At 37.7% G+C, this 27994-nt stretch overlaps 1 protein-coding gene across 2 annotated transcripts; it reads right to left on the reverse strand.

The window, feature by feature from the left end:
* Positions 1 to 104: 104 nt before the first annotated feature.
* Positions 105 to 27624, reverse strand: LOC117921060 (kinesin-like protein KIN-7O). Of its 2 annotated transcripts, none has more exons than XM_034838828.1 (33): positions 27262 to 27622; positions 26529 to 26618; positions 25454 to 25572; positions 22786 to 22899; positions 22598 to 22679; positions 22124 to 22191; positions 21975 to 22049; positions 21709 to 21854; positions 21503 to 21605; positions 13647 to 13727; positions 13406 to 13474; positions 13241 to 13300; positions 13000 to 13161; positions 12364 to 12423; positions 9898 to 10140; positions 9688 to 9753; positions 9421 to 9606; positions 9154 to 9258; positions 8578 to 8664; positions 8224 to 8373; positions 7957 to 8070; positions 7779 to 7865; positions 7503 to 7706; positions 7234 to 7422; positions 4692 to 4898; positions 4478 to 4567; positions 4241 to 4381; positions 3160 to 3257; positions 1939 to 2017; positions 1675 to 1839; positions 1460 to 1540; positions 1264 to 1335; positions 105 to 437 (listed from the first exon to the last, which is right to left on the reverse strand). In XM_034838828.1, exons 1-33 carry the CDS (start codon positions 27383 to 27385, stop codon positions 210 to 212), a joined length of 3945 nt encoding a protein of 1314 aa, XP_034694719.1. In that variant the 5' UTR covers positions 27386 to 27622; the 3' UTR covers positions 105 to 209. The 2 variants fall into 2 exon arrangements, 1 of the variants encoding a protein (XP_034694719.1); XR_004652284.1 differs by having other exon boundaries at positions 419 to 437; positions 1423 to 1540; positions 27262 to 27624.
* Positions 27625 to 27994: the final 370 nt, after the last annotated feature.

Consider the following 27994-nt stretch of genomic DNA (forward strand, 5'->3'; position numbering starts at 1 on the left):
ATATTTAAGTTTTGAAATAAAATTCCCTCTTCTATCATCGATATCAATGCCATCGAAATAAAACCTTTCTAGGCCTTTTTGGGCCCACATGAAGCACACCCACATAGATAAGAAAATGATAGACTACTTGTATTATCTATTGCAACCTGCAAAATTTTTGTTTTATGATAAATATTTGTACATAAAATCTTGGGGAACCTGATTATTTTTCATTGTGCCTTGGAAGCAGCAAGCTGCTTCTTGAGGTTGAGGACCTCGATGCCATATGAAGCCAACCGGTCCTTTAGCTTGGTTGAAGCCTCCTCATATTTCTTGTTCATAAAATCCAACTCGTCTGCTGCCTCCTTGTACCTAATTCGGAACGCATCTAATTTTGCTTGTGTCCACCGAAGCCTCATCCTAAGCTTTGCCTTCTCTATGCTATTTTTTATCTCATCCTGTTCATATACCAAAGTGTATAAGAAAAATCAAATCACACCTCCTTTATTCCTGTTAAAAGGATAATACAATGGTGGAAACCGCACTACATATATTCCTAATAATTCAATTTGTTTGCATGTTTAGTTGAAGGCACCACTTATGGTGAGTGAGTCCTGTTCAGTCAGAATGCTCGAGAACCCAGGGCCTTGGGTCATAGATTAAGCTCTTCCCCACTGAAAAAAATTGCTTTCATCCAAGATGTTGAAGATGGCAATTAGTCAAAGACTCAGAGAGAGGAGAAAGCCCAACACTTGGGGAGGAAGTTAACATATGACTTTACATATATTTTAACGTCCATGAAAAGCATGACTAAATAATGGGCTGGAATATCAAACCTCAAAGAAAATTTAGTCAACATATATTATTTACATTGTCCTACTTGAGAAATGTATTTTTGAGAGGAGGTTTCAAGATGAGTTTTTTTTTTTTTTTTTTTAAATAAAAAAGCATACATATAACCTGGCAACGAAGTATATGGTATAGAATACAGCTACAGTTTTAGAGGTAGTACTGCAATATAAAATAACAATAGAGGCAAATGGGATTATTATGATAGTCTGGAATAATAATTCTTCAATATAAGCTCACACAGAAGGGGAAACTTGATTGTGTCATAAAGATCTCCTTGAATAATTCTCATGCTCAAAGCTTTTAAATTTCAAATCCATTTAGATTTTGAGTGCAGGGATCTTATAAAAGCAAAAAGTTCACAAGAATGCATCACCTATTCTACTAATAACTTAATAACACATGCAAGACCATATCTGTGTTTGAAACACTTACATTACGCATCTTGAGTTCCTTGCTGGAAAGCTCTCTAGCAAGTTCCTCCACTTCAACTTTTGCCTTGGATAACTGTCATGAAGAACTCATGAGATATCAAACTGTAGTGGGGAAAATTCAGTTTCCAAATGTGTAAAAGTAAATATCTAATGGACCCACCCTGTCATCATAACTTTTCTTAACAAATTCCACTTACCACATGGTTTTTCTGCTCTTCAATCTGCGTCATCATTTTATCCCTTTCCTTTGTAATTGTTAAGAGTTGGTCTTTAAGATCCTGCCAAGGGAGAGTATGTGGTCAATCAACATAGCAATGCTACTGGCCCCAGAACCAATACTTCTTAAAATTTGTTTTCCCTTCTCCCCCCTTAAATAACTTTCCTCGCGTACTACAAAGGATGAGGACAAAACCTGTAAGTTATTTGACAGTTCTGAACCCATATTCAACTCCTTTGTTCGAATTTCAAATTCTTCTCTTTCTTTTTTGAGAAAATCCAGCTCCAACTGAAGCCTATCAAGTTCTTCACAAGCATGATGATGTTCTGAAGAGAGTGTCTCAAGTTTTGACTTCAAAATCTGAAAGAAAAGCAGCTTGTTATGAACACAAAGCTAGTTTTAATCATACTCTGTATAGCAACAAAGAAATTATAACTAAGATTGGGCAAAAGAACTTACTTCTTGAGATCTTTTACTCTCCGCATCAGCTATCTTCAGGTCATTTCTTAGTCTATCAATCTCAAAAGACTTCTCCGTACTGCAGTAGAATTGAAATGGAAGTATAATTTTCTGATATTTTGAAAGATAATTATATCATTGTTGGAAGTTCCACCAATAAAGAAGATATAGCTGAATGCGCAATGGTCCCAAATAGATGTCAATCAAAGACATATCCCTAAAATTCCTCTGCAACAGTGCACTGATTTTCTTTGAGGAAAACTATATAATTCACCCTCGTAAATACTGATAGACCAAGAAAAGGTATTAAATGTCTAAAATAAACATAAACAATAGACACAATCTATGTATGTATCAGAAATGATTTTCGTCTGTTGAATGGGAGATTTTGACAGTTCACTTGCCAAATCCATTTCAATTTCATATCTGGAATGCCATCTTTTATCATCTTCCAACATGTTTATATGTTGACAGATGACAACACTGTCCAAACGTAATTATCAGTAAAACTAGCATTGCTAAAATTATCTTGAACCAAGAAATTTAAAGATTAGGTTGCCTAAATTCAAGTTATCCAAGACTCCAACTGGATTGGTTAGGTCAATTAACTTAGTGAGTTCCAGTCATATCAAAGGATGACTATAGTCAGTGATATTTATATTTCACTTTACACCATTTTTTCACATCTAATTTCAAAATTGCACTTACTTAAATCGATAGATGTCTGAGATAATATAAATCTAGAGTTCTGTACATAATATATAAAGACCCAGTATATATCAAAACCTCACATGGCAGTATCATTCTCACCTGCTTGTTTGTTGACCTTTTAACAGTATAATCTCTTCACTGTATGATTAATTGGATTGGGTTCTTAACCATCCGTAAAAATGGATATCCAAGCTTTAAGAAATACAAATGAGAAGTAATGATCCATGCCTATCAAAAAAAGAGGATAGAGAGAGAGAGAGAGAGAGAGAGAGAGATAAGTACTGATCCTAATTTCCCAAATAAATTAGTGATCTCAATCAAGTGATAGATTTTCTCTGCAAGAAAAGGAAATTCATAGTCCTAAAAAGAAAGGCCTTTATTTACTTTTCACTCCTGGGGAACATATTACAGCAGGCAGGACCACTATAACCATTAGAAAAGTTGCATCCTAGCCACAGCAATCAAAGCCAATTTACAACATTGCCAACAGAAAGATATGGTGAGACAAACCTGCACTTTCTCTCCCATTCTGCATTTTCCTCGGAACAAATCAATCTTTCTTTGAGAACCTTGCATTCTTCTCTGCAAGACTCCAACTCATTTCTCACCTTACATTTTGAAATATTCATCATCAGATCATGTAGATATTAGTATGAAAATAAGAAACAGATATTTGATGTCAAACAGTCTAGAATATTTCTTTATTGAAGAACTAGAAATAATCAAGACATTTATGTTGACAAATCGGTAAAATAGACACCTTGCATGAGGATAAGACAAACCCAAACAAGTTAAACAAAGTAAAATAAAATAATTGATGTGTTCTTGAATAGAGGAGAATTTGTATTAGAAGGCCATGTAATGTCGTTATTCATGCGACAGATAGGCGCACTCTGTCTATTGATATTCCTGTAATCTAAATGAAGGAGAATCTGGAATTTGTCCTCTCCTCAACAAAGATTTTTTTTGTTGTGACTAACAAATAGTACTGATTTCTGATCAGAAAGATTCTTCAGTGATAATTGTTAAGAACAGGAGATGATATTATCACTAGTTCAAACCGATTCTACAAGATAAAGCTCACATTGAAGATGTACCTTGTTTTCCTTTTTTACTGTGCATTTGAACTAGAAGCTAATAGAATGGACCGAAAGAACAATTTCTTACTTTTCGATGTATGTTTTCTATTATTTGTTAACAATTATTTGCTTAAACATTATCCTCCAAAAAACACACTGCATGCTGCCAAAACATACTGAGACAGAATCAGCAAAGAATGACTTTTTTTTTTTTTTTCATAAATCAGCAAAGCATGACTTATGAGTTGAAACAACAGAATGGCTTCATGTAGAACCATAAACTCATAAAGGGATGGAAATAACAACCTTCAAGGACAAGTAGATAAAATTCTCAGACAAAGAAACAGAGAGACAATTTACAAGATACGATTTATCTGCATCCATCATATCAGTTCCAAATATTGAACCTAAAATAAAAAACTTTGTTTCAAAATGTTTTGATACATGGGATGAATTTTTCAATTTGTTGTTTTGTTACTGAATTGATTGCCAAGTTTAAATTTAAATGTTACCTCTAATAGTCCCTTAGATAAGGACATGGTTTCAGCATTGTACAACTTTGCTCTCTCTTCTATAGCTTCCACAGATGCTTTCTCCTTAGCAAACCATATTGCCTTTTCCTCCTCCATTTCCAAAAGGGCATTAGTAAGTTGCTGCCGAGTGAGAAATGGGGTCCAAAAGTCAACAATGAATGAATGAGACAAAATGGAGATAAAAAATTCTGGACAGCTCAATCCAATATCAGTTACCATTGCCAACTCTTCCTTTTCTTCTACCAACATATTGACCATGCTTTCTATTTTTTCATATTTGGAACTAGATTCTTCCAAACTTGATCTCTAGAATGAGAAAAAGATGGTGTTAGATTAGAGGAGTTGAAAAAAGAAGCAGATTAACAATTTCATGCTCGTGGCTAAATTTAATTTGATTCTAAGAAACTGAGAAAATCACAGAAAATCTTACAAGGCTTAACGCCTCTTCCTGAAACATTTTCAGGTCAGAGTTTGATATGTTCAACTTATCAGACAGGGCTTCCAGTTCTGCAGTCAAAGTTTCATTTCTAAATACAGCCTCTTCCTTGTCCCTATATGCAGCTGCTAATTCCTCTTCCAAGGAAGCAATTGTTGTCTCCATCTCAAACGCGAAAACTTCAAGCTTCTTATAATCCTCCTTAAAAGAACAAGCCACATATTCAGAAAATATCAGTTTTCCCGCAGTTAAGGGATAAGACAGCAAAAATGCACACCAAGGAAAGTAAACTCTTCCCAGGTAAGGAAGCTCTTTGAAATTTCAGAAAGCAATTACTAGTTGACTTTGTTCTAGAATTCATCTACATGCAAAGACAAGGTGAAAACATAGTGTCATAGCCAGACATGTGGACCGATCAAGGATAACATGCATAAGCAGCAATAACTCACTAACTGTAAATGTAAGATCCTATGATATGCCAAAACATTTAAAAGTTATCTTTAGATAGACTATTTTGCTTATTCTATATTCAGACATGTTTGCACCACCTTAAGCGTTGTACTAAATATTAACTTAACAATCTATGGAAATGTAATGTCAAACAAATTGAAATATGTACTCACTGAACTATCACAATGATGAAGATAGTAGTCAGAAGATTCACAAAGTCCACATGAACTACACTCACGACTGCTTAGTCCCACCATAAAAGGGACTACCATCTTGTGGGTTATAATTTCACATCCAGGAGTATTTTGGTCATTTTTCTGACTTGGCGTGTTATTCACCATATTCAAAATTAATAAGGGTTTGTTTTGTGGTTATTAATTCTAATTGCAGTTTCAGTTTTTACCTAACTAGTTAGTTAAAAGTCATTTCATTGATATATTAGAATTTTAAAATTTTGATTAAGAATATGATTCTTTTGGGAAAGTACATATTCTTTTTAAAGCAAGGCTTAAGAAATTCCCAATTTCATTATATAGACCTAAGCGTGAAATTTGGTTAGAGTGTGGGAAGTTCTGTTTGGTAGAAGTTGCTTATCTCGAGGGTGTCATTTTTTTGAGTTAAGATGGATTAGTAACTATCTGTAATAGTAGAAACTCTTCTACAATTCAATGAATAAGAACTATGCAGATTTAGCACTTTTTAATTTTGAGATCCATTGATTTCCAAGTGATACTCTTAGAAGACCTTGGAAGACTCCTAAGGTTTTTCTCTACTGCTTTCTTCATCTTTATTTTACTTTCTTTAATGCTTTGCACACTGTTCTTTGGAAAACCTACCCTTCCCTCAACCCTACAAGAATCATAAACGCAAACTCTATTTTTACCACCACTATCCTAACACTAAAATCCCTGAACTCATAACCGTCCAGAAACTCCAGAAAGCCTTTCCTTCCTGTTCCACCCACAAGACAGCTTAAACCATAGTCAATCTATAATTTCCACCTTTGACTCCTAAAGCTCTAAACAACCATTATTTTATTGCAGGCAACTACTTTTTTGGGATTGTCCCACAGTAAACCACCATAACATTGCTCTTCAAACACAAAAAATTTGATTGCTAATACTGCAAATCCTAAAATAATCATAAGAATAGATTCATACATGGTAAGAAATTTCAACATAAGAAGCACTGATCAGCAAACTCATGCTAAGAGACTAATGTCTCAAAATAAAATGAAAGTCAAATAAATATATCATAATTCAAAAAAAAAATTGAAAATAATCTATTTCCTTGTGTCTCAACATGATACTTAGCAAGTTGTCAAATATTTATATCATAGTTAAAAAAAAATGAAAATAATATATTTCCTTGTGTCTCAACACAATACTTATCAAGTTAAAAATGCCCCATATGAGAATACTTCAGATCAGATGACAAATCCTCAAGTCCCTCATCCAGTCAATTTGCATTTCATACAGACCAAGATGACCAATATTTTTTGAATTTCAAGCATTAAACTTCAACAAAAAATTTGTGTTGGGTTCAAAATGATGTATAAATTATGAAGTTCTATCATAAGAAACTGAAATTCCAGAAGTTTTATTTTAAGGAACTACAATTCCAAAACCATTTGGATACACTTCTTGTTTTCTGTTTTTTATTTTTATTTTTTAAAAAATAGTAATAACTTTTATATAAGATATAAGAACTCTTTTGTAATATATATATATATATATGTATATATATATCATATAACGATCATGATTACATAAAATAAAAAAGAAATCCAGGTAAAATAGTTTTTACAGCAAGTAAATAATAATGATTTGATAACAAAGTAGAATAAAATAAAATTTTATGATCAATTCACACATCCAACAGACAAGACATGTTATAAATGAAAATGTTAGCTACAAATAATATTTTTAAAAAGGGCACCCTCATATGCCCAATTTGCTTGCTCTGAGTTCTCCCTCCAATCATTAGAGACTTAGAGCAAAATATGAACTGAACTTTAACAACCTTTTATGAAAATTCATCAATTTAAAACATAGAAAACATCAAATTCAATCCCCATCATCATCACCTGCATTGTCTGCTCAAAGGGAACAGCATGACTCTTGGCCCTTTTTGGATCAAACATCTTTGAACTCCTGTCAACAACAGAATCACGCCTTCTACAAGCAAGTGAGTCACGTTTGCTGATATCACGTTCAAGAAGAGTTTTCTGTCCATGTAACTGCTTTATCTCTCTTTCAGCATATGCTTTCTCACCCTGTAGATTGCAGACATGGTTGATGCATCACCAGTAAATAAGTCAAATCCCACACTAGAAAATCAAGGCATAGCAGAAACCTCAAGTTTGGTTTTCTCCTGGATAGCATTCTTAAGCTTGAATTCAGTCTCTTTCAACTTTGTTTTTGTTTTCTCAAGGTCTTTTCTCAAATTTTCTTTTTCCCTGGCCAAGGAACAAGATGACAAACATGATATTTCCTTTTCAAGAGTTTGGATATGAGAAAGAAATTCAGATTTTTCCAGATCCTGTTGTTCAGAAAGAGCCTGCAAATAAAAAGAACATTTAGAGAATGGCATACACCATATACAGAGGTCAGAATGCATACAGTAGCTTACAGTCAAAGTTTTTTCAGAATTTAGAGCATCTAGCTTGAGGTCCTCTATCTGTGTATGGAGATCAGCGGATTGATTGCACAAGAGAAGCTACGTTCAACAATTAGTGCACAAGAAACTTTTTCAGAAATGGTTAGATGGTGGACAGAATCTCACATATTCAAAGATAGACATGACCCACCTTCTGATTTTCCAGTTCGGCAACTTTATGCCTCATGCTAAACTCCAACTTCTCGTGATTACCAATAATTGATTTTAGTTGCACAGAGTTCTGACATATTGAAGATTTAAATTCCTGCATTTCAAAACAGAAAATTAAAAACTAAGAATAGTCATACACAAATATGGCTGTTTAAAAAAAATAGTGGCAGAACAAAGCAAAAAGAGAAGGTTCAAAAGATCCACAAAACTAGCTGTAAATAAGACTAGTTCAAAGATGAGTACTCACAAGGAACTGGCTCAATATCACAGATAAAGTTTGGAAAAGTTCATCCACAACTGAAGCTACACTATCAACAAGATTTCTTGAGCTCTGAACTTCCAACATTATTTCTTGGGCTTCCATTAAAAGATCAATCATGGACTCGAAATTCTCCTCCTACAGAACACCTTAAAGCATCAGTTTCATAGGCATGGACAGAAGACATCTTATATAACAATGTTACATGGTCATCACTAAATTGTAAATTGAAAAAGTAATGCAACTACTGACAACAATATGGGCTTAGCAAGTGTCATCACAGAAACTTTTGAAAGGAAAAAAGAACAAGAAAACAAAAAGAAAATAAAAAATAGAAGATACATCAATTGCTCTGACAGATTCTTTGGAAGCAAGTCGTTCACGAGCCACTCTAGCCTCCTCCCGAGCATTGAGAAGCTCTTCAGATAGCTAAGAAAATAATACAAAACATACTTGATTCAATAGCGATAATGGAAGCTTAAAACAACTGAAGGAAAAAAGGCAGTGACAGCTTAAAACAGCAGAGAAGATTATGAGTTTGACCTAAAAATAGAATAACTTATAAAACAGATTTCCATTGAAACACAAAACCAGAGAGATTGAAGTTTTGAATTAACGTGAAATAAAATAGCAGTGCAAATTTAAATTTGTTATTGGAGAGATTTAAATTTGTTAATCCATGGCCCACTTGGATCCCAACAAGGTCACAATAGAAGATTCCATGTGACTTAGTAATGCATGCCCAAAAAAGTAATTGCCGTTATACATGGCAGTTCAGCTTCCCTTATGCCTAACCAAACTTCATCTGGTTGCCAGTTACCACTCAAAAACAATTAAAGCAACCCGTGAACTGATAGCATGTTCATAGGCTTAGATAGAGAGGCAAAGTCATGCATAAATGACCCAAACTATAATTACCTCTTCATACTTCTCCCTGGCACATATGTTCTGCTCCGTTGCCAAACCAACAATAGTATCCATATTTCTCTGGCTTGAAGACTTCTCCATCTCTAACAGCTCAATCTGCAAAAGGGAAAATAAACAACAATAAAAGAGAAGCACAAACCAGATAATGATCAACAAAAAAATTTAAAGAAATAAATAAATAACTTAAGAAGAAAAAAAACAAGTGCATGTACATACACACATGAAGAGAAGGAAAAGAATGGAAACAAAGGAAACAACCTGTTCCTGAAGTTGCTTGATCACAACAATAGCTTCCGACTCCCTTAAACTTAGGTTTTTGTCAGTAGTAATTGTACCTGTACTGAGATTATATGTAGAGTGGTCATCATATTTCACATCTAGAAATAAATCAGCCTCAGCCAGTTTTCTTGTTAAGAAATCAAATTGTATCTCATTGATGGTCCGCTGCAAATAAAAGATGAATAAGTTAAAGAGACCAAAGTGCATTAATGTCTTACAGAAACAGAAGAACATGAGAAAAACAACCTGAGTTTCAAATTTTAAAAGCAAATCCTCATATTCTGCTTGAATTTCCGCTACTTCATTGTTCTCCTGCAAGATAAACAAATGAGGGTGCCTGGTTGCTTTAAAACATTTTTGTGCATCCTTGAAGGATTGCTCATCCTTCTTGCATTTATCTTTTAAGATAAATGAAGTTGTTTGTTTCAAAAAACAAAAAAAGGTTGTATTACAAACCACTGGTAAGCTTTTTTTCCTGAGTGGCACTTTTTTCCTGTTTGTTACATGCAACAAAGCTCGTGGATCTGGAAGGGTACAATCTTCCAAGGCATTTTTATGACAATCTTCCTCTTGCTTGCAGGACTCATCTACACCAACTTCAATTGTATTCACTAGTTCTTCAAAAGGAACAAGCGACCCCACATCACGGTCAGGTCTCATGGATTTTACAGTAGAAGCCCTTGAATGGACTTTGGAAGCCTGAAGCACCAAGATAGAATATAATTCATATTCTAGGGGATATTAAATTATAAAAAATTCAGAGTTCTAACACAATACATTTGTTTAGTGGGGAAATTAAGAAAATAAATTAGACAAGACACCTCCACAAAAGGAGTAGACAAGGAATATATATAATGCACCACAGAAAAGAAATAGAAGAAACACAATATGTAAGCCAGTAGAGCCTGTCGGGCAGCAATTTCACGACTCTGGGTAGCTTAAGTCTTTGCTTGAGTTAATTTAGTTGAGTCTTGACTTAAGTTAGGCCATGACACAATTTGAATCTTCGCTCAACTTGGACTTTGGCATGATTTGAGTCTTGGTTTGACTTGGACCTTGGCATGACTTGAGCCTTGATGTGGCTTGGGCTTTGGCGTGATTTTAGCTTTGGCTTGACTTGAGCCCTAGCTTGACTTGAACAGCATAGAAGGGCTTGAGCAACTTGATCTCAGATCAAAAAATCTTTTGTAAATTTTGATCTTAAAGCTTGAAACTCGAGGCTTTGAAAATCTTGACAACTCAAAGACACCCGGAAGAAATTGAAGATTTGTTGAAGTCTCCTTTAAAGATTTAAAGAGGTTTAAATCTCCATTGAAAAGCTTTCTTTTTTATTTTTTTTTTATAGGCAAAGAGAACATATGTAAAAACGCCTAAGGGGAGGCATAGCAAGGTACACTCAAAGTATACAAAAAACCCTAGTATAAGTGAAAAGGTTAAGAAATAAAACCTCTCTCCTCATTTTAAACTCAACCAATCTACAAAATTTAGATAGACATTGTGTGATCCTCTATATACACCATAGCATAATCCACTAAATTATACATAAAATCGGATTTGATTGATTGGTTGGACTGCTCAACATCATTAAAAGCCTTTTTGTTCCTTTCCTTTCAAAGAGTCCACAACAAGCATAAAGGAGCAACCTTCCACACTTTTTTTTGTTTTCTCCACGAAAGAGTCATGCCAACCCAACAAGTTCTTCCTAACTGAAGAATACATCACCCACTTCACTCTAAAAAGGGAAAAAATTAGGTGTCACACCATTCTTGGTTTGGAATAATGCAAAAACAAGTCATCTGTCATTTTCTCTTCACTTTTGCACAAGTAACACCTATTTGGGAGAGTCCAACCCCTCCTTTTGAGCTAATCAAAAGTTAGAACTCTAACTAAAGACACTTCTATGGCAAAGAAACTAATGTTCACTAGTGCCCAAGTGTTTCACACTATACTAGCCAAGAAAGACTCTTTATATCCCCTAGAAGAAAAAATAAAGAGATTTAACTGAAAAATTGTTGCTCTTAGATCCATCCCAACTTAATTTGTTCTTCACTTCCCTTTTAATTGATAACGATTGTAATTTCCGTAAGAAAATCACCACTTCATCAGGCTCTCGATCATTAGATTGCCTTGAAATACTGGGGTTCCAACTACCCCCTTCCCTAATCTACTCTCATGCCTCTATCACCCATCCACCTTTGTTAGAAACAAAAGACAATAAGTTTGGGAAGGTTTCTTCCAATTTTTAATTCTTGCACCACAAGTCTTTCTAGAATTTAATCCTTCTCTCCATTCCCAACTAAAAAGAGAGATATATTTTTATTCCAAATTTCAACAATGATGAACCCTATTTATAAGGATTGGAAACACCAAATTTTGATGGTTTTTTTATTCTTTAGGATTATTATTCCTCAATTAAAGTTAAAATTTAAGGAGATTTGAAAGACATTACCCATAGACGTCTTTCCTCACTTAATTAAGCTTTCCTTGGAAAATGATGTTGGAGATATGCTTCGAAAAAAAAGCATTTTGGAAAAAAGTCATTCAGGGAATGTATAGAAAGGAAAGGGGAGTTGTGTTCCTGCAAAAGTGAGGAAAGGGCATAGGGTTGGGATATGGAAAAACATCAAAAAGAGATAATAAATTATAAAAGATTAAATTTGCCCTTCTAATGTGTTGTATTAATAAAATTTTTGTCTTCTTATGAGAATAATAAATATTTAAAAAAAACGTAGGAAGATGTCAAGAACCAACATTGTTTAGAGTAACATCTATAATTTTCCTATTAGAAATAATGTTAAGTTCCTATTAGAGGTGATAATATCAAGTTCTATTAGAAGTGATAATATCAAGTACCATTGGTTATGCATATATAGCGAGTGTGAAAAGGTAAAAGAGGTAAACTTTTACAAGTAAACCACTTACCTCTTTAAATGTCTTTTGAGAAAGATTACCCGGGCACCATGTATCTCGCCTATTTTTTTGCTGCAGTAAATAGGAAATTCTACTTTAAAAAATTAGAGAGAAAGAAAGAATGAGACGGAGAACTAAAACAATAGTAGCACATATCAAAAGACAACATAGTCACAAAGTAAGAAAAGAATAAAATTGGTTGAGAATACATTAATGATGAGGAATATGGTTAAAACATAGTTAACACTCATACTTAACAAATCAAAGCTACCAACATGAGAGGGGGCATTTGCCATTCCAATCAAATGTTTATTTCTTTTGATTTGTTTGCATTAAAGTTGTAACTCAACAGGTTGGATTGAGTTTGTTGTCAACCCAAGTCCAACCTAAATTGAACCCAATCTAACCTATAATCCACAATGCTCAATCCAAGGCTAACTTAACCTTATTTTTTCAAGTTCAAGTTAAGTGGGTTAGACTTGGATTGGTCAAATTCTATTATATTAAATGTGGATTAGGTAAGGTTGGATTGAGTTGAGACTTGCTCATAATGGTTTTTTGTTACTTTATTTATACATTTATGTAATGCAACGGTTTAAAAAAAATAACAAAAACAATGAGCACAATACCCATCATCATAACACAAACCTTTTTGTAATGATCATGATTCTCATCCCTGTTCGAATACAACACCATAGAACTCAGGTTCTCAATTTTCTTAGCTTGCTCTTGTAACCTCCTTTCCCGTTCAACTTGAGCTTTCTTTTCCTCCTCTAGTTCCAAAGCTATTCGTTCCCTCTCTAACTCAGTCTACATAACAAGTAAGGCAACTTACAACTTACAAGATACACTTTCACATTCTCTAAGTATGAAATAGACATTATCAAACCTTCAACAATGTGTTCCGCAAATTGAGAATCTCCTCTTCAAAATGTTCTGAATGAGAACCCTAAACACAGATAAGAAAAGGAAAAAATAACAAGCTGAGCACACCTAAAAATACCTTTTCAAGATAACTCCACACAAATGACTCTATGAGAAGAAATGAACTCACCTGCAATTTAGCTCGAAGCTCCTCAATTTCCTTCTTTTGGCGCTTTAACAAAGCAGCATCTGTTAGAATCTGATATGAAGAGAAATGAACTGGGTTAAGGTTCAATGAAATAAAAATTAAATATGCTAGTGCCAAATGCAAGTAGATACAAGAAAACTTCTAGAAGGAATAATTGAGAATAAAAGCAATGATGCAATAAGAAATAGATAATATGCAAATGCAATATCAAATAAAGCAAGACCTCATTCACATGAGCGCAGTTTGTGACACGTAATGCCCTGCTTGCAAATTGAAGACTACTTTTAGTCTCATCTGCATGTATCTGCCATCAAATCAAGCATTGCTAAGAAAGTAGAAAATTGATCATATAGTTAAAACACAAGTGTAATTTAGAGCAAGCAATGCAGTAAAAAGCATTAGAAACAAACAGTGTAGCAAAATATTATCAAGGAAAAAAATTATTCAGCATACAAGAATAACTTTTCCCCAAGTCCAAGCTAATAAAACTATCAATACTTTATCAGTGATTAAGAAAGGTAAGAGAAATTTGTTCAGCTACTGCATGCACTTTTCAAAAGAATTTTAATCATATGAACAGCACATTCAACTCTTGCACCGCTATTTTCAAACAGACACCATAAAAGTACTCAATTGTCAGGCCACATGCATCACACATTTCCAACTCACTATTTACAGCACAAACTATCTGGAATTCAATCTTAAGCTAGAATTCCAGTTTTTAAGTTTTGCTTAGGTAGATGTCTTTTCTATCTAATCTCACAGTTCTCACCTACCAGCAAAACAGCACATTGAATGGTAACAAGACCATTTCAACCGTGCTCAGGTTACATAAAAAATATGAGTTATAGATCCTACTTAAAAGAAGAATAGAAAAATTACATTATAGAATTTACCATCAAATCCTTTCAATTCTAAGTCTAATTAATCATGAGAAAAGGACATCTCTATTGCAGGAGCTAAACAACAGAAGATAATGTTAATGTTACCATATGCAATTTAGGAATCGGATTGGTTGTACATATACTCTGTACATATACGAAAAGATTGACAGATCGGCTTACCATGTATATGTTAATGTTACCATATATAATTTAGGAATCAGATAGACTCCGTGGATAGGATATACGTTTGCATATAGATGGAGGTAGAGAATAATAAACGGGGGAGAGTTTTCAGTTTCTGTGGGGTTTTTCTAAGTATTTTGACAGATACACCACTATATGTGTTTTAAATGTTTGTCAATTGTTGATATATTCATAATATGCCCAATATCTAGGACACCTAAAGGTATTTCAACTGATCTTTGAAACACGAACATGTGGCAGGTTTATTTTTCCCTTCCTTTCAATTATGTTCTTAAAGTTTGAATTCAAAATTATAAGTTTAAAATCTCAAAAACATTTGGTCTTTGACAGATCCTAACTTTAAGGATAAAACACGGACATACTAGAATTATGAGCACAATTTACAAATTTTTTTTTTTTTTTGATATACATAAGCATGATTCACATAATTCCCTTCATATAAACATATAACACTTTTTGGAAGGTTTTTTTTTTATAAGCAAGCACATATATTAAATAAGGCTACAAAGCCGCAGAGCATACAGGAAGTATACGAGGCGGCTATGGCCTCTCAAACAAAAAACAACACAACCCAACCCCTAATTGGAGGCTAACCACTCCAAGAATCCTATTAGGGAATTCGACTCCATATCAATGTACACTTTAGCCCAACCCCAAATATTGTACACAAACAAAGTTTTTAACTTCTAACATGCTAACACTCCCCCCTTAAAAGCTAGTCTATTCCTCTCCTTCCATATTGTCCAAAAAATGTATAGCGGAATGGACTTCCACAATTTTTTCCTTTTTCTCCCCACAAAAGAGCCCTTCCAGCTACAAAGAACCTCCTTTACAGATTCTGGAAAGACCCACTGTACACCACACAACACAAGAATGATATCTCACAACTCTTTTACCACTGTACAATGAATTAAAATATGATTGATCGTTTCCTCTTCACACCCACACAAGAAACATCGGTTAGGGAATTGCCACCCTCTTCTCTGCAGCCTATCCAAAGTGAGGACCTTTCCCCAAGCAACTTCCCAAGCAAAAAAAACAATTTTGGTTGGAACTTTGTCCACCCAAACATTGCTATGAGGGAAATCAGCACCTTCAGTATTTGCCAACACACTATACGCTTTCTTGACTTTAAACAACCCGTCCTCTCCTTCCTTTCAATACACCGAGTCTTCCTCCAAAGTTACTCTATATTCCCTCAACTCAACTAACAGATTGCCCACCATACCCAGCTCTCAATCATTAAAGTCCCTTAACAGCCTTAGATTCCACCCTCCTTGACCCAAATTCTGATCCCAATATTCCTCCACTGTGACATTCCTTTGGGCAGCCATGGAAAAGAGGTCCGGGAAGCCTTGGGACAGCACATTATTCCCGCACCAAGGATTTGTCCAGAACCTTATTTTATTGCCTTTTCCCACCCTAAACACCATATTTTCCCAACACCAAGCGGACTCCTTCAAGATCTCCTTCCAAACTCCAACTCCAAACACCCCATTTGTCTTCCTTGTCCTCCACCCAAACTCCTCTTGCCCATACTTTGCCTCAAGCACTTTTTTCCAAAGCTTCTCCTTAGCACGCGCAAATCTCCAAATCCATTTGCCTAGAAGAGCTTTGTTCAAACAAACAAACTTCCTTAACCCCAACCCTCCCTTTTCTTTATCCGCGCACACCACCTCCCATTTGACTAAGTGTGTTTTGTTCCCCCCATTGGCTCCTCCCTACAAAAAGTCTCTTTGAAGCTTTTTAAGCCTTCTTGCCACTGATTTAGGCATACGGAATAGCGACATTTGATACAAGGGAATGCTGGCCAACGTACTCTTTATAAGAGTGATTCTCCCTCCTTTGGACAAATATTGGCGTTTCCATAGGGCAAGCCTCCTCCTCACTTTCTCCTCCACCTCATCCCACGCGGAAGAAGCCCTATTAGACGCCCCAAGGGGCAGCCCTAAATAAACAGCAGGCAGCTGTCCCACCCTACACCCTATTTCAGCAGCCATCTCATGCACCCCTTCCACCTCCCCTATCGAAATGACCATACTTTTGTCCAGATTTATCTTTAACCCTGATGCTGCTTCAAACCAAAAGAGGATCCAGCTCAAATACATCAAAAACTTTCTTTGCCTCGCAAAATACTATTGTATCATCCGCAAACAGTAAATGAGAAATATTGACAGTCTGCCCTCTTCCTCTCCATATCCTACAGCCATAGATGAACCCCCCTTCAACGGCCCTCGTGATTAGCACACTTAGAACTTCCATTCCCATGACTAATAAGGAGGAAAAAGGGTCCCCTTGTCTTAGCCCTTTTGAACTTGAAAAGAACTCAGTTGGTACCCCATTCACCAGCACTGAGAACTTGGCAGTGGAAATACAACTCCACATCCATCCTATCCATTTTGGCCCAAATCCCATCTTTTGCATGACCTTTAGCAAAAATTGCCAATTGATGCTATCATACGCCTTCTCAATGTCCAATTTACAGATTAGGCTTTCTCTCCCCTTTTTTGCCAAGAATCTATTACCTCATTTGCGATTAGGGAGCCGTCAAGAATCTGTCTCCCCTTGATAAAAGCATTCTAATCAGAAGAAACCACCTTTCCTATAAATTTTTTAAGTCTGTTGGTCAACACTTTAGCCAATAATTTATACAATCCCCCAAGCAAACTGATAGGCCTATAGTCACCCAAGTCCTCCACCCCCCCTTTCTTCGGTAACAAGACCAAAAAGGTATGATTTAGACTCTTAATGAAGGAGTTCTGTTCATGGAACTCCTTGAACATATCCAAAACGTCTTCCTTGACAATCTCCCAACATCTTTGCCAAAAGGCCATCGTGAATCCGTCCAGACCCGGGGCTTTATCCCCATTCATCCCCATTAAGGCTGCATAGAACTCTACCTCAGAAAATGGAAGCTCAAGGGCTCCCGCTTCTGATTGGCTAATCTGCTTCAGCAAAAGACCCCCTATATCCGCCTTCCAATCCGAGTTTTCCGAGATGAGCTGCTGGTATGCATTTGCAATTCCTTCCCTCACTTCTTGTCCCTCTGTGATCCTCACCCTATTTATCTTAATTTTATCAAGGGCATTAACTCTCCTACGGGCATTGGCCATACGGTGGAAAAACCCCGTGTTCTTATCCCCTTCCCTTAGCCATAATTCCCTTGATAGCTGTCTCCAGTGCACTTCTTCCATCGACACCCACTTTGCATAATTCTCATTGGCTTCCTTTTTGTGACATATTTCCTCCTCTGTTAAACTTCTCTCTTCTTCCACTATATCCCAACGCTCCACCTGCTGAAGAGCTTCAGCTTTGTTTCTTTCCAATCTTCCAAAAACCTCTTTGTTCCAAATTTTTAAATTTTGTTTCAATCCCTTCAGTTTAGCAGCTAACCTATAGCTCGGCCTGCCTCTAACCACTATCCCTTACCACCACCCCTCTATCAGGTCTTTGAACCCCTCAACTTTGAGCCACATATTTTCAAATTTGAAAGGGGAAGAACCTCTCCTTAGCCCTCCCCCCTCAAGCAGAACCGAGAAGTGATCCGATGTTGGGCGAGACAGTCTTCTTTGATGAACCCTACTGTATTGGTCTAGCCAACTGGGAGTCATTAGGAACCTATCCAACCTAGCCCACGATTGATTATTGAGCCCCCCACTCCAAGTAAAAGATCCCCCTTGCAATGGGATATCAACTAGCCTTAAGTCATCTATGATCTGGGCAAACCTCCTCATAGCTGAGGTAATCCTCCCAATTCTACTTCTTTCAGCTTGGTACAGAATTGTATTGAAATCGCCTCCTAAACACCAAGGCTCCTCCCACAATCCTCTAATTGCCCCAAGTTCCTCCCACAAGCACTCTCTTTCTTCTCTTGAGAAAGGACCATAGACCCCCGTGAACACCCAGATTCCTCCATCTCCCACATTCCTGAATCTACAGGAAATGGAAAATTGGCCCTCTTCCACCCCCAAAATCTCCAACGATCTTTTATCCCAACAAATCAAGACACCCCCTGCAGTCCCCATAGCATTCAGCACCCTCCAGTCAAGAAATCTCCCTAGCCCTAAACTCCTCACCACCTCTTCAGACATAACTTGCATCTTTGTCTCTTGAATATAGAACACGTCCACCTTTTGATTTCTGATAACTGACTTGATTACTTTTCTCTTGGATCTATCATTCACTCCCCTCACATTCCAACTCAAAATTCTCACATTCATTGTACAACTGCACTCTGGTTCCCTCTACCCTGGGTAGGGCTTTTCTTCTTAGTATCCCCCTCATAATTGACAGAGCACTCCAGTCTCTTAAGCTCCCTTTCAAACCTTGAAGTCTCCAGCAGACCTTTACCTACTATCTTCTCCCTCCTTTTCCTGATTTTGCCCAAGAAACTTAGGATTTTCTTCTCCAATCCTTCCGTTGAGAAACCCAGAAAGTGACTGAATTTAACCAGACTATTCACCTCCCAATTAAACTGTTCTTCCTTCCTACCCTCTTGGAATTCAGTCTGGCCTACAGTCCACCCCGAATTTCTTTCCAAGGGGTCGACACTGTTGACCTCAACCAAGTCCCAACAGTCATCCTCTCTCCCTATATGTTCTTCTGCACTTGGTCTTCGTGACCCACTTCCATCCTGAACTCCCTCCCTTCGCACCCCAGAGCAGTCGTAAAACTCTCTCTCCAAAGTCTGACCAAAACAAAAGAAATTAGAAGATCCTTGTGCCCTGAAACCCCCTAAATTCACAGCTAAACCATACCTCGCGGTTTCTTCCTCTAGCATCCTTTCTGCCCTTGGATAATTTAGATCCGGCTGCTGCCTTCTCCCTATTTCTTCTTCTCTGAATCTGACGAATTCTCTCTCCAGGTTGTCATCCTTAATATGACCGTTGGAGGCAGAGGGACAGGCTTTTAAAAGGAGCCCACTGTCCATGAGATGGGCCTGGGACGAAATGGTTTTCCCCTTATGAAGGTAGCCCAGTCCAAAGCCTGCAACCCGCCCCGAGCTTTTGGGCTGCCGCGGCCCAAGCAGAACCCCCTTTGAGGCTTCACTTCCTAATGGCAATGAGGGCCCATTAGCCCAATTCAACTCCCGGCCTGGATCCGCAGGTCCAGTCTTCGATCCGAGCCCCTGCAACAAGCCCACTTGCGCCTGGGAGTCCATCGCAGCGGAGCCCACGTCCTGCGTCAGCCGTCCAATCCCATCCTCTGACTGACGCTGCGCCTCGAACCCCGCACACGCCATTTCCTCCACTCGCGACCCTGCGTGTGCATCTTCATCACCTCTAACCTCCCCTCTTGGACGATTCCACAGGCCGCGCTTCCTCCCCTCTTCCTGCCTTAACGACAGCACCATCTCCCACCATAGGGTTAGGATATAGGTCACTCCATCAAGCCAGGGAGATTCTCACCATCCGATCTAACCAGTATCCTAGCCCACTGCAAGTTCTCCATGCTCTCCGTCTGTGGGTCAACGTCTAAAAACCCACCGCACGCATCTCCCACCCTTCTCAACACCGACGGGACCCATAGCGAGATTGGGAGCCCCAATATCCTCACCCACACTTCCTTTCTTGCCTCACCTTCTTCCAAACAACCCGATCTTGGATTCCAACATTCCAGGTCCAATTGAACTCCTCCCACCACTTTGTTACCAGAGAGGAGAACCCGCATTGCTTCTTCCGCAAACTCTAATTCCAGTAATACTCGTCCTTTTCTCAGACTTGCCACCCCCATCTTGCCTTTCAATCCCCAGGCCTTTGCCATTTCCCAACCCAAGCTTTCCAGATCTTCCCATTTTGCATTGCTAAGGATCCAGCTTCCAATCAGGCAATGCTCCAGCCTGCTAAGGTTTCTACTTAACTCCTCCCATTCCACCTCCACTCGAAGGTTATTAAACCCCTTATTCCACCAACCCTTCACCGTGTCCGCAAACGATCTTCCCTTCACCATATCCGGACACAACCTTCCCAATACCCTCACTTCTTCTTATTGTCCCTTTTTGTCAATACTGATATCCATCTTGCGAAGAGCCTCCACCATCGCCATCCATCCCCCCTTGTCCCCTTTGCCCTTCGGGATACATATGATGTATCTCTTCAACTCCAAATCGACGACCCCTAATCTCAAAAAGCAACCCGCCCTGTTAGCATCACGCACCAGAGAGAAGCTTCTCCCCTTCTCCTTCCAACCCTTTTCCCATCTACCTTCCTTCGCATCCTCGATGCACTGATGTAAGCCTTCCATGAACAGCCCTGCGCTATTCAACCCCATTCGCACCCAAGACGACACCCCTTTCTTGCTTTCCGTTATGATTATTAGGGTTTTTCCTCCCTTCTCCACCATTTCCTGCTCAAAGGTCTTGGATTCCACCCCGAAACTGCTCGTCTTCCTTTTCCTCCGATTCTCCGCGCGACAAAAGAATTTCAAAAGGGGAAAGTATAAACAAATAGGGGAAACAAACATACAAATTGTGGAGAGGTGGCTCAAACCCACAACCTCTCACCAAACCAAGCTCTGATACGATGTTGAACCACCAATTTTCCTAAAAGCTTAAGTTTGCAGGATTTGGGTTCACTATGCATGTCATGCTCCTTAACATAGATTTGAAAATTAAATGTGATGAAGTGTTTAATTGTAGAGACATATCAAGACTTGCTCTAATGTGCCAATATAAAAACTATTCTCCTTTTACTTTTTTCCCTGAGCAACAACTAGCTATGTAGGATGCTTTCAAGCATTAATATAGGTCCCTTAGATACATGTGGTTGGAAACAATATTGGCAAAAGAGAATATAATGAATAGACAAAAGAATATGGCACAATATTCTTTGATGAATTACTTAAGAATAATATTCCCAAAAATATTGTAAAATAAGCTTCCATCACTACCAAAACTCAGGAATGTACAGTAAAAAAATTAAAATGAGAGAGAAGGGTGATAGGTTTTGGGCACACACCCACTCTAAACTATAAATCGGGGCATGAGCACTACCTGTGCAAGTGTAATATTACATATAATAGCAGTATTAGAATTTCCACCAAGTGCAGGTTGCAAAATTCGTGTAATTTTGCTGTCTCGATAAGGAACATGACTCCTGCAACAAACATGAAGTTATGATCATTAAGCACAAGAAAATAAAAGAAAAATAAAAAAAGAAATTCACTAAACATAAGTTATTTGATAATTATAAAACCTACCCTTGGCTCTCAGCACCTTCACTCAATTTCTTAATAACAGTTCCAAGTGCCATCAGGCTTTTATTGATGTGTGAACCCTCTTTGAGGCGAACACCTTCTGCTCCTGTCTTTGCAGCACGCTCTGAACCAGCAAGATCCACTAAATTCTAGAAGTGGATAAAGACAGTCACAATAAATTAGAAAATTACAACTCTAGCAGTAAGAAGCAAAAACAAAATAAAAGAAAAGAAGAGAAATGAAGATGGATGCTTTCAGTGGTGATGTACCAGGACAGATACACGGACAGCATCGCAAGAACCTCCAATATCTTCATCTACGGTTTTATCCCGACTTTCAATTATCTATATAACTATTAGTAATAAGACAGATGAAAATTCAAAAAAGAAAGGAAGATTGACAGGAATAATAACTCTACCATGCGGAAAATAGTATGAGACCTACTGCTATATAGGTTCATGTTTGTCTCTCCAATATGTCGATGAGCTGCAAAATAACATTCAAGAAAAGTAAATAAGGATCAAATTAGCATCCTTATGTTGATTTATATGTAGCTAGTACATATTACACTTATTTTTTTTGCCCAGGGCGAATACAAACATGAGAATTAATAGGAAGTTGATAATTTTAATGAGAGTTAGAAGGAGTTTAAAGAGATGGAAAGAAAAAAAATGAATAGAAATTTAAGAGTTCAGAGAGGTTCAACAGTTGTTTACTGAACTTGAGCATGGGACCCAACTATTAATTCTACCCTTGTTGACATGTCCTTTTGAAAGTGCAAAAATAGAGAATTGTGCCACCTACACCACCTGATGAGAAGTGGGATAATAGTGCCCTGGGATACCATTTAAAATAAAGACAATGATACAAAAAGCAGATAAATAAAATTTACATTCTCCAAACTCCATCAGATCCAGAATTTGCTTAGGAGAGACAACAATTTCTTCTCGCAGACCAGCAACAAAAATCCCTCTCTGCAAACACGAAAGGAAAAAGGAGTAGACTGTTAGAAGGTATTTGTCAGGAAAAAGTATCCTACCAGATAACTAGACTTTAGGGAGTCGGCAGTAAATACAGTACCTCAAGACTTTCATGAATCTGCAGTTTTCGATGTTCTGGAGCCAACAGATCATTTATTTCCTCATTATAGATCTCCATATAAGACATTCGCAAGAGAAACTCTCGAGACATATCCTAAATAAAAATAGTGGTTAAAAGAATCCAATGCAATAAGAATGAACTTGTTTACTTGAAGCAGCATACCAAAAACATCCTTACATGTATAAGACCACCAACTACATGTCTAATGTCAGCACCCTTACCCGGACATTGAAGCCACTAAGGGCCTCATGGGCGGGCACCTTGCACCAATGGGGCCCTTAGGGAAAGAGGCAAGGTGATGGAGGGTTCCAGGCATCAAAAAGGTAAAGTGTTGCAGAAGTGGGCAACACTTATGCAGGCACGAGGTGGTGCGCACACAACGGGTCGCGCGCACAACGGGCCACATGCACGGGCAACGCGCACAATGGACCACCCACATGGGCAGCACACACAATAAGCCTCGAGCAGCATAGCAAGCCATGCACACAAGAATGCATGCACCATGCACTACAGCAAGTGGCACAACCCGAGTCCACCAAATTCAAAGTTGGAATTTTGGGATGCTAGTATTTTTCACCTTTAAAAGGAGGTTTGTAAGTGGAGCGGGAATTTTTGAATTCTTCTAATCCATTATTCCTCCTCAAGCTTAGGTGATGCCTTATCCAAAAACTTCTGAAACGGCCCGAAATGTTCCTTAAGGGGAAGGTAGGTGACTCAAGGGTGACAAGGTGGCATGAGCATGGTCGCACCAAAATGCCTCAGTGCAAGATCTCCAACATGAGCAAGGCACATGGGGCAAGCCTTGTTGGCACCCACACATAGGCTCCATGGCATATGATGGTGTGTAACCCATGGTCGTAATGGCACAAGGATGATGGCACAAGGGCACAATGTCTTGTGTGAGGTGGCTTGAAGAGTCACAGGCTCAATGCCATTGTTTGTTGTTGCACTAAGGCAGGCTTAAATGAGGCATGTTAATGCAGCAACAATGAAGTCAACTCAAGACACAATATGGAATGCTATGCACAAGGGTACAATGCCTTGTGCATATTGTGCACAGATAAGAGGAGTCATAGACACAATGCCATGACTCATTGCTGCACCAAGAGAGGATGAGAGTAGCATGGTGTCATTGCAACAACATAAAGGTGCAATGCATAGGCTTCAGACATGAGCAAGGAGTGGTAGTGACCCTTGCCAAAGCAACCATGGGTAGTGAGCCATGATGTGATGCAATGTGCCCAATGACATGGGGTGTAGGCATGGAACAGAGGAAGCTAGTTGCCTCGACTTGAACACAGTCCAAAGAGGAAATGCATGTGAGCAGCATAGGCGGCATGCAGAGAGCAATGTGAGCCTAGAGCAGGCTTGGCCTTGAGAGATGTTGCTCAGTGTGCAGGCTAAGAGAGGGCTTGGAAAGCACACAAGCTGCCTAAAGACATGCAACAGCCTTATCAGATGCAGAAGGGCAGTCTTATATAGTGCTAGGTTGATGCTTGGATAGGCAAGGTGTGGACCAAGTCTCAAGGAGGACACCTGGCCAAAAAGACTAAGTCATATGCACACTTAGCAGCATGAGGACTAAGTCATGCACACTTGTTAGCAAGTGGGCTAAAGAACGTGGCAAAGGCATAGACCAAGTCATAAGGAACACTTAGCATGGGCTGAGGAGTTCTCTCAACCACAAGAGCAAGTGGTGCAGCCAAATCTCATTTGTGCATAGTGGGGTCGGTTGAGCTTAGACACATGGCAATAGCTGAAGACAATTTCAAAAGGTTGAAAGCAAGTTGATTGAAAGACTTTTGAAGTTGTAAACCCACTTATGTAGGATAGTGCCTAAATGGGTGGGGGTGGCTAGTACCCACCAGCCTATATAAAGAGCTTGGAATGGTTCTCAAGGCAATTGAACTCACCAAGCTCTTTGCTGATAGTGTCTTGTATTTTATAAAGGGGGATAATATACAAGTTAGGGAGTTTAACCCGTAATTTTGTGGGTGTTTTGTGGTTCCTTGTTTCAATGTCATAGCTTGTGGGAAGGTTGGCTAGGAAGGCTTCTAAGCGCCACACCATTGCAAAAAATTATAAGGGAGAAATCGTGCCTATGACACGTAACATCCTAGCCAAATACCGGTAACTAGGTCATGACTAACCTAGATATGTCGTTTGGTTACATAAGGCGTTAAAAATGCTAGTTGGGCATTTGGCACATTTAAAGCATGCAAATTAAAAATTAGGTATGTTGTTGGACTTACAAAAATTGATCTAGAGTAAAGATTATTGTTCATAGGAACTAGATTGATATAGGCTAATTAAAGAAATCTAACTTGATAGGACCTCCACTACTAGGGGATTTCTCTGAGGCAAGCTAGATTACCCAATTATTTCAAATTTTCAATATTAAGAGTAGTGACTACCATATCATGCCTCGAGTCCTCCATTTAACAAATTCTTATCTCCTCTCATTTTGTTTAACCTTTCAGTATTTTTCCATTTTCTATTCATTCTTCTATCTGTCATCAACTGAAAGTATGTCATTTAACTATTAAATCAATACATCACAGATTGATAAAGGATTCATATATAAAGCAATAGTGAGGAAACAAAAAGAATGCTGTTAACTACAATGTGCCATCATGGTAACAAGTACCTCTTGTATGATGTCAAATAAATCATGCACAGCAAGAGGGATGACCCCGGGTTCGGTTGCTGAGCCTCTCATCGTATGTGTTTTTCCACTATTAGTTTGGCCATAAGCAAAAACAGTGCCTACAAGACAAGGAAGGAAGGAAGGAGGGAGGAGAGAGAGAGAGACCATTATCTAGTGGACAAGAAACAAAAGACATCAGGTTTGGCACATAAGATATATTCTAATAATTACATGAGAAATGAACCACTTTACTTGAACTCTGAACTAGAACTCAATTTAATAAAGAGCAAATAATAGAAAAAACAAAGGTCTTGAAAAATCTCAATTTCTAAAGAAACTAGAAGACAGAATGATGAAGTCCAAATGGCAATCAGCACAGATGGGTAAAAATCATTGAGGTTATGCACCAAGAAAATGTTGAAGTCAGTTATGACTTATGATGAAGTCTGAGGTTGTTGTTTGTTTATATTAATAAGAATAAGAAATTCAGGATTTCAGATGTGATAAAAAGTCCCAACTACTATCCTGGCTATGAAAGGGCATGCTTGGAAACATCTTCATGGAAGAGTCTATGATGCCCAATAGCCTGTTCCAGTGCCATAGTTGAAAGATAAAAGTAATGGTCAAAAGATTATGTAATAGCTATCCTAAGAAATTTTTAGCAAATAAGTCCCTTTCAACCTCCAAAATGCCCTCATTCAACTTCACAGAAAGAAGGGGAAGAAAGATTTAGGAATAAGAAGTCTCTTAATCTGGAGGTTTGGATAGGGGAAGGGTGGTTTGTCAGCAAGAGTGTTGTGCAAGGCATTTCTTTTATCATAAACAACAAATTCTTGATTAGCTGAGCACAACCCAAGGAAAGGAAAGGAACATCTTAATTCTTTTCTGAATCAACACATAAACTTCATGTAATAATCTACTGCATCATGTATCTATTTGGCTTACTAAAATTAAGAAAGGAATGTTAAAAAATAAAATTACCAATTCCTAGATAAACTGATGAGAAGATTGCTCTGAATAAATAAACTGAAATTTCCACACGTCAAAATTAAAATAAAATTAAAAATGTCAATACCATTGAATCCACGAACTGCAGCAACAACAATGTCTTTGGTGCAAGTTTGATAAACCTCAGCAGTTTTACAATCTTCTCCAAAAATTCTATCTGAGAACCAGAAAATTCAACTCAAAAGAACATGTCAAAAGTCAACCCTCTGGTTTATCACTGAGAATATAACGGAATAAAATTTTTAAAATATACACTTATTTTTCATATTGATTTAGATTTCAAAAAAAACAAAAAAAAAAAAAAAAAAAAAAAACCTAATCTAAACTATGCCAAATTAAAGAGTCATACACAATTGACAAGAAGCCTTTCGTATCTCAGCTCTCATTCCTTCATTTTCATCCCACTAGAGGGAGATTGAGAGAGAGAGAGAGAGAGATTCAAAAATAAAAAGGAAAAAAAAAAAGAGGAAGAGAGTCTGACAATATGATCTAATAAGTAGGACCGTGAAAAAAAATGATAACATTAAACCCCCACCCTCTGTTTGGTTATGAAGAAAACCAATGAAACAGGAAACTCATAAATGAAAATAAAACCCGTCTCGCGTTTTCTGCTGCCTTTGTGCCCTAAAACAGAACAAGCGATACGTTGTTTTCCTTCTCCCGCTATAAACTAACCAAAACACTCGTATATTCTTCTTATCGGACCCCAAAACAACGAAAAGTTTAAGATTGGAAAATCCACACCTTTTAAGCGACCAATCAGAGAAAGCAAAGGGGAGACGAGAGAAGGAGAAATGTACCAAAATCGAACTTGGAGGAGTGGTTAGAGAAAGCGATGGAGTTGCCGGAGATTCTCCAAGGGCTAGTCTTGGCGTCCTCCGGTGAGAGAGGTCTCGCTCTAACCGTCACGTTGATTCTCTCCATTGTCCTTCTCCCACCCTTGGGCGACCGAATTCAGAATTTGAGAGAGAGAGGTTCACTCTTCACACTTCAGAGAGCCCTTACATTTTGCATTTTCCCGCCTAATGCAAATTTGTAGGCCTACAAATTTACGAATTTGACCTCGGCTTGGGGCTTTTTTGAAATTCCGTGTTTCCTTTTCTACCCCCTTGGCCGAAACGCAATATTCAGATCCTCCGTTTCTGCTTCGACGCAGCCTTTTTCAAATGCCCTTAATTGTTGATTACTTTTGTTAAATGCATGAAAATACGAAATTTGACAAAGAGCGCGTTTCGCGACGTTTCCACTCAAATCAAAACGTTTTTAATAAAAATGTCTTCTTTCCAAAGAATCACATATCAAATATTTTTCTAAAAAGCACTATAAAACATTTTTAAATAAAATTAAAATATTTTCAAAATTCTGTTAAATATCCAATTTATTTTCAAAAAGCTAAAAACATGCATTAGAATCATTCACTCGAGCTGCCTAACATCCCAAGGAGGAGAATGGATAGACCGCTGTACTTTAAACAATGGATGTTGAATTACTCCATTTACTTTGCATCATGTGTTTGATTTTGATGATCCCTTA

The sequence above is a fragment of the Vitis riparia genome, chromosome 8, assembly GCF_004353265.1.
Source record: "Vitis riparia cultivar Riparia Gloire de Montpellier isolate 1030 chromosome 8, EGFV_Vit.rip_1.0, whole genome shotgun sequence".
Taxonomy (NCBI): domain Eukaryota; kingdom Viridiplantae; phylum Streptophyta; class Magnoliopsida; order Vitales; family Vitaceae; genus Vitis; species Vitis riparia.

Excerpts from the sequence above, each read along its gene's own strand:
- LOC117921060 (XM_034838828.1), bottom strand. The coding sequence starts at position 27,385 with ATGGAGAGAATCAACGTGACGGTTAGAGCGAGACCTCTCTCACCGGAG. Across the intron at positions 22,900-25,453 it reads TATTTGACATCATACAAGAG|GATATGTCTCGAGAGTTTCT; the intron begins GTACTTGTTACC and ends ATTTTTATTTAG. Across the intron at positions 7,423-7,502 it reads AGGAGAAAACCAAACTTGAG|GGTGAGAAAGCATATGCTGA; the intron begins GTTTCTGCTATG and ends TGCAATCTACAG.